Raw genomic sequence first — 8,325 nt, 5'->3', positions numbered from 1 at the left:
TCCTGGATTCTTTGTTTCTGTGGCCCAAAGATGGAGCATATGTCACCCTGTCTTGAGATACTTTTAAACAGAGCTGGCAAGGAAATGAGAAAAGATCCTAATTAGGGGGCGATAACACCACGGAGAAATTCGGGTTTTTTGCAGCAGGATGTGTTCTTCCAAGCCCTGTCCTGTGTGTTTGTCAGATGTTTATAGAGTCTTCATTAACGGAGAGCTCCCTTAGATAAGAAGTTGGAGGACAGCATCAAGGGCCAGATAAGAACAAGTGGAGGATACTCTGGGACGGTGGATTGGAGTCTGGGAACTGGCCAGGGTGCTTGGTGCAGAGTGGTCAGCAGAACAATGCGGGTCTGTGCCTGGGATCTTCGCCACACCCGCTAACACAAGGTGGCCACTGGCAGTGTCCTGTGGAGAGGGAGCGTGCTGTCCCAAGATGTGCCACGGGGCGCTGTGGGTGGCCCTGCCTGTGCTGTCTCTACTGGCCTGCTCTGGGCAGGGGAAGCCTCTGAAGACCCGGGTCCGGACATTGACCAGAGTGGACGCACACAGATTGCTAGGGGGCGCTGGAGGTGAGCAGGCGGGAGGCCCTTTCGACCTGAGGATGTTTCTGGAGAACATGAAGGTGGACTTCCTGCGCAGCCTCAACCTGAGTGGGGTCCCTTCCCAGGACAAAACCCAAGCAGAGCCACCGCAGTACATGATCGACCTGTACAACAGATATACCACTAATAAGTCGTCCGCCCCCACATCCAACATTGTGCGCAGCTTCAGCATGGAAGGTAGAGTCGGCTCCACCAGGGCACCTGAGGGGTGGGAGGTGGAGGGGGGAGAGGGTGGGACCACTGTGGTGGCCACTGGCCACATGAAGCTCTACAAGTTTCAATTTAAATTAATTACAATGAAATAAAATTAGTAACGTAGTTCTTTAGTTTCACTAGCTTTGATTTGCTTGACAGTCATGTGTGACTAATGGCTACTCTATAGGCCATGGAAGATAATAGAGCATTTCCATCATTGCAGAAAATTCTACTGGACAGCTATGTTCCAGAAGATGCTCCTTCCCCAGGCCCAGTGCCACATTTACCTCAGTGGGAGCTGTGGGAATGCCAGATCCCTGTCCTCCAGCCCTTTCTTTTCTCTCTCTTTCTGTACTATCCCCTTCCCACTTAGAAACAGACAGCTGATTTAGCCTCTAATCACTGGTATATTCTTAAACTTTGAGAGAATGTCTCTCTCATGAAAAGGGGTCAAAAATTCAGGTAAATTCCTGAGAGATAAACATTGGAAGACTACTTAATTATTTTCTAAATATAAAATAATTTCCGTGACTTAGGAGGACTGGAAAATTGTGAATGCTGATTTAGGGCTCACGTTCACTAGTTCACACGATATAAGCAAAATGATTTCATGAGCAGGGAAACATGGCAAGCAGATGCTGAGGGAACTTTCCCAGTTACCTATTAGTTAATTAGTTAAGCAGCTGGATTCTTTCCCAGGCCCGCCTGTCTGCACAGCTCAGGTATTTCCTGCTGCTGCAGTCTTCTCAAAACGGGCAGTGGCACAGAGCTGGAACTCTGTAAACTCCTAACAGGTCTTTCTCAGTGCCACAGCAGACCTGCAGAGTGTATGCCCTATCTAAAGGACACTGTTGTTGCAATGCATGGCCAGTCATGTCAGATTTTCTTTTTCCCAAAAGAAGAAGAAAACTCTAGATTTCATGTGAACTTGCCTGATTTTTAAAACAATGGCTTTAGTATTTTCTTAAAATACAGCCTGCCATCATCTCACCTGGCCCACAGGGCATATCTATGTAACCTCTGCATTAGGGCACCTTTAGCTGGACTTAGTTACTGAGTCCCATAGTCAGGGAGTCCAGCGTTTAGAGTGATCTCAGTGACACTTCTCCCCCCACCCTTCAGCATTGTCCATGCTCTGGAACCCAGCTCTGCCTGTGGCCAGGACTCTTTCACAGACAGTTTGAATGTGCCTCCAGGAAGGAGGGCATTTTCTTTCCAGATGTCTGACTACAGTCCCATATCCGTTATCAAGGCATGCCAGAATAAGAGCACATTAGGTGACTAATGCACTGCTCATAGACCTCTCATTACTCAGATATGCCAAGGCATCTTAGCACATTCTGCAGTAACTGGAGTAGCTGTGATATGACCACCGAGAGCTGTGTGAAAGGCTTTGGGTATCAGGGCATGCACTGGTGGGGAGGAGCATCTGGAGAGGACATAGGAATATTGATTGAGCATCTAGAATGAGTCAGGGACAATGTTGGGTAAGTTACATGCACCATCTTGTTGAAGCCTCATACCAACCCTGGGAGGCAGGGAAAATGAACCCTATTCTACAGATGAGGAAACTGAGGTACAGAGAAATTCAGGACTTCTCCAAAGCCATAAGCCTGGGAAGGGGCAGAGTCAGGACTGGCACTTTGGCCTGTCAGACACCAAATCCTGCTGGTTTTCATGACAGCACACAGACTCCCTTCAGCTGGCACATAGTAAGTGCTTACAAAGTGCAACTTCTCTTCCCTCTTTGTGACCAAGCTATGGTATAATACAAGGGGGGACCCCAAAAAACTTGAAATTATCTTCTGGAGGGCAGGTTCCTTGTAGTACAGGCTTCCCCCACTAAGTGGGTGTTCTAGGAACCCATTCATATCAGCGTTGTGAGAGGTTGTGTTCAGCGTCAGTAAATTTTTTTTTTGAAGACTCTTTCAACGCATTTCCCCATTTCATGATTGGTGATTTACTAGTGCACCTGCCCACACTGCACTGAGTGTTCAGCAATTTTTTACCATAATGGCAAGACCCCTGTGCCCCACCCTCCCTATTCAGCTGATCTCACCCTGAGTGACTTTTTTTGTTTCCTGGATGAAAGAAATCCTCAAAGGGAAATATTTTGCTGATGTGGAAATGATGAAACAAAAAATGGCAGAAGCACTAAAAGGCATCAAAATCAATGAGTTCAAAAATTGTTTTGAGCAATGGGAAAAATGCCTCAATAGGTGTATTGAATCAAGTGGAGAGTACTTTGAAGGTAACTGAAGTTTAAACATGTAAGATAAATACACAATTTTTATAAATAAATTCCAGTTTTTAAGGTCCCCCCTTGTACAGCCATGCTAATGGCCATTTGTCAGCCAGGAGTAGTGGGAAGCTGAGACAACTGTGTTGCTAAAAGACAAGTCTCATTTTTGCCTGACATGACAAAATATTTGAGGCTAATATTTTTTTCCTCAAACATTAAAAAAAATTATTCACTTTCACTTTACTCTGAAGTCACAATTACAAACGATTTTTATACCATTTAGATACTGAGATTTTTTAAAGTATATTTTATTAATTATGTTGTTATAGTAGTCCCAGTTTCTTTTCCCTTTTTTCCCCTCTGCCCAGTACCCCCCTTCCCCCAGCAATCCCACCCACCTTAGTTCATGTCCATGGGTCATGCATATAAGTTCTTTGGCGTCACCCTTTCCTATATTGCTCTTAACTTCCCCCTGTCTATTGTGTACCAACCAATAATGCTTCTTAATCCCTGCACCATTTCCCCATATCTCCCCCTCCCTCCTCCCAGCTGATAACCCTACAAATGATCCCCATACCTATGATTCTGTTCCTATTCTGGTTTGCTTAGTTGAATTTTTTTTTTTTTTACTTTTTAGATTCAGTTGTTGATACTTGTAAGTTTGTTGTCATTTTAGTGTTCATACTTTTGATCTTCTGTTTCATGAATAAGTACCTTTAACATTTCTTACAATAGTGGCTTGGTGGTAATGAACTCTTTTAGCTTTACCTTGTCTGGGAAGCACTTTACATGCCCTTCCATTCTAAAGGATAGCTTTGCTGGATAGAGTAATCTTGGTTGTAGGTCCTTGCTTTGCATCACATTGAATACTTCTTGCCAGTCCCTTTTTGCCTGAAAAGTTTCTTTTGAGCAGTCAGCTGACAGTCTATAGGCATCCCTTTGTAGGTAATTCACTGCTTTTCTCTTGTTGCTTTTAAGGTTCTCTCTTTATCTTTAACCTTTGGTATTTTAATTATGATGTGTCTTGGTGTGGTCCTCTTTGGGTCTACCTTGTTTGGGTCTCTCTGTGCTTCCTGGACTTGTATGTCTATTCCCTTCGCAAAATTTGGGAAGTTTCCCTTCATTATTTTTTCACATAAGCTTTCTATTTATTGCTCTTCCTTTTCTTCTTCTGACACCCCTATAATTCAGATGTTGGTATGTTTTAATTTGTCCCAGAGGTACCTAAGCCTCTCCTCATTTTTTTCAATTCTTGTTTTCTCATTCTGTACTGGTTGACTGTTTTTTTATTCCTTATGTTCCAAATCATTGATTCGAACCCTGGTTTCCTTCCCTTCACTGTTGGTTTTGTGTGGATTTTCGTTCATTTCACTTAGCAAAGCCTTCACTTCTTCCGTTATGCATTTGCCATAGTCAAGCATATCTGTCAAGCCTGTGAGCATCTTTATCACCAGTGTTTTGAATTCTTCATCTGTTAGGTTGGCTATCTCCTTGTTGCTTAGTCTCCCACTGGAACCTTGATCTAATCCCCCTTTTGGGCCATACTTCTCTGTCTCCTCATCTTGACAGGCCCCTGTGTTTGTTTGCCTCTGTATCTTAGGTAGAGCTGTTGCTCCTCTTACATTGTAAGGGGAGGAGCCTTAGGTATTTGTCAGTATAGGGCGACCCGCTTCACCACGTTGTGGCACTTTGTGGGGGAGGGGTCAGAGAAGGAACAGTGCCACTTGCTCAGACTTGCCCTTTTTCCAGGCACTTCTCCCACTTTCATATGGGACTGGTGTCCCTCTAGCTATTGTCCTGGCTGTCGTTCCCAGACTGGGTGGGTCTCTGGACATTCTAGGACCATGAGGACTCTGCTGAGAGACCAGCATTTTCTTCCTCCACCCCAACCCCCACTGGTTTGCATAGTCAGAAGCAATGAGGCTTTATTTTCCCTGGTGCTGGGACCATGAGCTGCAGGGTCTGGTCAGGAGCTGGGAATGCTCTACAGGTGCTCCTCCCCACTTTTCAAAATATGTGACTGAACTTTCTGGTGGCTTGCCACTGCCGCCACTTCTGCCACCACCCCACATCCTCTCCGCCCTGGCTCCACCCCTCCTACTAGTCTGGACGAGTATTTCCTCTTTATATCTTTGTTTTTTGGACTTCCATGCGGCTCGATTTTCTGGAACTTCTGGCTATCTTTAGTTTTGAGGTAGTTGTATTCCTTCTTAGTTGTGGATGGAGATGAAGCACTTCTCTTGAGGCCTCCATCTTGGCCAGAAGTTTAGATGCTGAGATTTTTAATGTTAGAATTTCACCTTCCTTCCCAGGACCTCTCCTTTAAAATCATACCTCAAGATCAGCACTCAGAAGATGACAGTTTTATTGCTGTTTTATTTGGTTCTTTTTTTTTTTAAGTGAGCAACTTCACAGAATATGTGTACTTTGGAAGGTTTAAAAATTTTTTTTTTAATTTTTAGAGAAAGGGAGGGAGAAAGAAAGGGAGAGAAACATCAATGTGCAAGAGAAACATCAATCAGTTGTCTCTCACATGCCCCCAACTGGAGACCTGGCTTGAAACCCAGGCATGTACTGGTGACCTTCTGGTTTGCAGAACAGCTCTCAACCCACTGAGCCACACCAGTCAGGGCTGTACTTTGGAAGTTAAGCACCCTAAACCCAGTCTTTACATCTGTAAAAGTGAAATAATTAGACCCTCCCAGAGTCAGTGTGAAGAGCTGAGTGAAATATAGTATGCAAAGTCCCTAGTGCAATGCTGGGTATGAAGTAAATGTTCAGTAAACAACTGCAACTGTTCACTCCAATGCAAGGCATCCTGCATCTGCTTTTCTTTGGGAGACCCTAAATATACCTTTCAGAAAACTTCTACATTAAGGGCTTAAGTGAAAATAAATAGAGATTTGACAATGTCATCCCAAATGCCCTCTCATTCAGACCATGAGTCTCAGCTTTGCATCATGAAACCAGAACTTCCCAGCAGATGCCCACCACTATGTGTTTGCATTTCAGGTGCCATCTCTATGTCTGCCACAGAAGACTTGCCCTTCCAGAAACACATCTTGCTTTTCAACATCTCCATTCCCAGGCATGAGCAAATCACCAGGGCAGAGCTCCGACTCTACATCTCCTGCCAAAGTCATGAGGACTATTCTCATGAGCTGAAAGGAAACATGGTAATTTATGATGTTCTGGATGGAACAGATACATGGGATGCTTCTGCAGGAACCAAGACCTTCCTAATGTCCCAGGACATTTGGGATGAGGGCTGGGAGACCTTTGAGGTCTCTAGTGCTGTAAAGCGGTGGGTCAGGGAAGACTCTACCAAGAGCAAAAATAAACTGGAAGTGACTGTAGAGAGTCACAGAAAAGGCTGTAACAAGCTGGACATCAGTGTCCCCCCAGGCTCCAAAAACCTGCCTTTCTTTGTTGTCTTCTCCAATGACCGCAGCAACGGGACCAGGGAGACCAGACTGGAGCTCAGGGAGATGATCAACCATGAGCAGGAAAGCACACTGAAGTTGTCCAAAAATGACTCAGCAGAGGCAGGTGAGAACAATGACGAGGAAGAGGAAAGCCACATTGCCACGGGGTCATCTTTAGCCAGACAGAAGAGGAGTGTTGGGACCAACAACCACTGTCAGAAGACATCACTGCGGGTGAACTTTGAGGACATTGGCTGGGGCACCTGGATCATTGCGCCCAAGGAGTATGATGCCTATGAGTGCAAAGGTGGCTGCTTCTTCCCCCTGGCTGATGATGTGACCCCAACAAAACATGCTATTGTGCAGACTCTGGTGCATCTCAAGTTCCCTATGAAGGTGGGCAAGGCCTGCTGTGTGCCCACCAAACTCAGCCCTATCTCCATCCTCTATAAGGATGACATGGGGGTCCCCACCCTCAAGTACAACTATGAAGGGATGAGTGTGGCAGAGTGTGGGTGCAGGTAATGCTACCTGTGGGTGAGGGAGACGAGGTTGGGGGAGTCATAATGAGATATTCTGCATCCCCCTGGGTATGATATGGACTAAGTTCATCTGCATGCCAGCCTGGGGAAGGAAGAAGAACTGTCACATCTTTGAGGTACAGGGCTGCTCTCCCTTTCATGACCCACCCAACTACATTTCTGGGTTTCACTTCAGGGGAGGGTGATGGCAAGGGGAGGTAAGGATCTGGAGAGGAGGGAAGCCTGGAAGGGTGGTTGAGGTGGAAAGGGAGATGATGAAAGTGGGATAAGAAAAAATAATCCAGAATCATCAGAACATTATCAGAGGTGAGCCAGAGGAATACAGACAGACAGATGACATGTAGACATTTATAGAAATTAAAGGAGTTGAGAGGGATGGGGCTTATTCCAATAACCTCGGGGAGTGTAGAGGGAAGAAATGGGCTATGTGCTTTACACCAGTCATTTGACATATTCTTACAACCCAATGAGATGGCAATTATGACCCCCAATTTATATATGCAGAACCCAAAACTCAGGCAGGTCAAGCAGCACCAGTCAATTGCCTAATTCTATCTCACAAGTTTCCATAGGTCTGTCTATCTGCAAAGCCTGGGACTTTTCCAGGTGCCCCATTGCAGTTTAGTAGGTCACCTTGTAGGAGTGTAGGGCACTGGGCTGAGACTGACCAGTACTCACTAGTATGACTGGGCTGCCTATTACAATCAGGGAACATTCCAATTGCTCAGTGCCTGTGCTGATTCAGTGGCCATATACTTTCTAAGATCAGCCTAGACTCACTGGAAAACTTACAGGATGGAGAGAGTGTAGGAAGTGCAGGACAGCAGACCTTGGGCCACAGCATGCACTGTGCTGGAGCTACTTTGACCCTCTGGCACAGTGCTTATATGGTAAAAAGTTCAGACAGAGCCACTGACTGCCTGTGGACTCAAACTATGTGATAGTTTGGGAGGGAGAGACACAGTTTACCCTGAGGGCTAGGGAGGCCTATAATCTGCATCTTTGCAGTTACTTATTCAGCATAGCCAGCTTACCAGCATAACACATTGTGGGCTTCCATCCACAGGAACTCCACAGAAGACGGGGGTCTCAGGAGAACTCAGGTCCTTATGGGCTGCAGCCAGCTCTGCCTGCACTGCTGGCTTTCTTGAGTAGTGTGCATCTAGGCTCTGTCCTGGGTTTGGGTCCTGTTCAGCCCTCACTGACACCAAGAGAAGACAAAGTTTCTGTTTCCTCTGTATTTCACCCTTTCCTCTAACTCTCAAGGCACACATGGAATGGGATGGAGTGAAGAAGAGTCTCAAAGTCATGAAGATTGC

The 8,325-nt window shown here is 45.7% G+C and overlaps 1 protein-coding gene across 1 annotated transcript; it reads left to right on the top strand.

Moving 5' to 3' along the window:
* Window positions 1-433: 433 nt before the first annotated feature.
* GDF2 (growth differentiation factor 2) lies at window positions 434-7,334 on the top strand. The gene is made up of 2 exons (XM_090279509.1): window positions 434-779; window positions 6,052-7,334. Exons 1-2 carry the CDS (start codon window positions 434-436, stop codon window positions 6,987-6,989), a joined length of 1,284 nt encoding a protein of 427 aa, XP_090135635.1. The 3' UTR covers window positions 6,990-7,334.
* The last annotated feature ends 991 nt before the right edge of the window (window positions 7,335-8,325 follow it).

The sequence above is a fragment of the Furipterus horrens genome, unplaced genomic scaffold (assembly GCF_987537825.1).
Source record: "Furipterus horrens unplaced genomic scaffold, mFurHor1.1.pri manual_scaffold_5, whole genome shotgun sequence".
Taxonomy (NCBI): domain Eukaryota; kingdom Metazoa; phylum Chordata; class Mammalia; order Chiroptera; family Furipteridae; genus Furipterus; species Furipterus horrens.
Note: the sequence above shows the minus strand (reverse complement) of the source record. Positions and strands in the feature narration are given on the sequence as shown.

Bases quoted from the DNA above. Each gene is read 5' to 3' on its own strand.
- GDF2 (XM_090279509.1), top strand. From the start codon at position 434: ATGTGCCACGGGGCGCTGTGGGTGGCCCTGCCTGTGCTGTCTCTACTG. The intron at 780-6,051 runs GTAGAGTCGGCT...TTTGCATTTCAG, and splicing joins GCGCAGCTTCAGCATGGAAG to GTGCCATCTCTATGTCTGCC.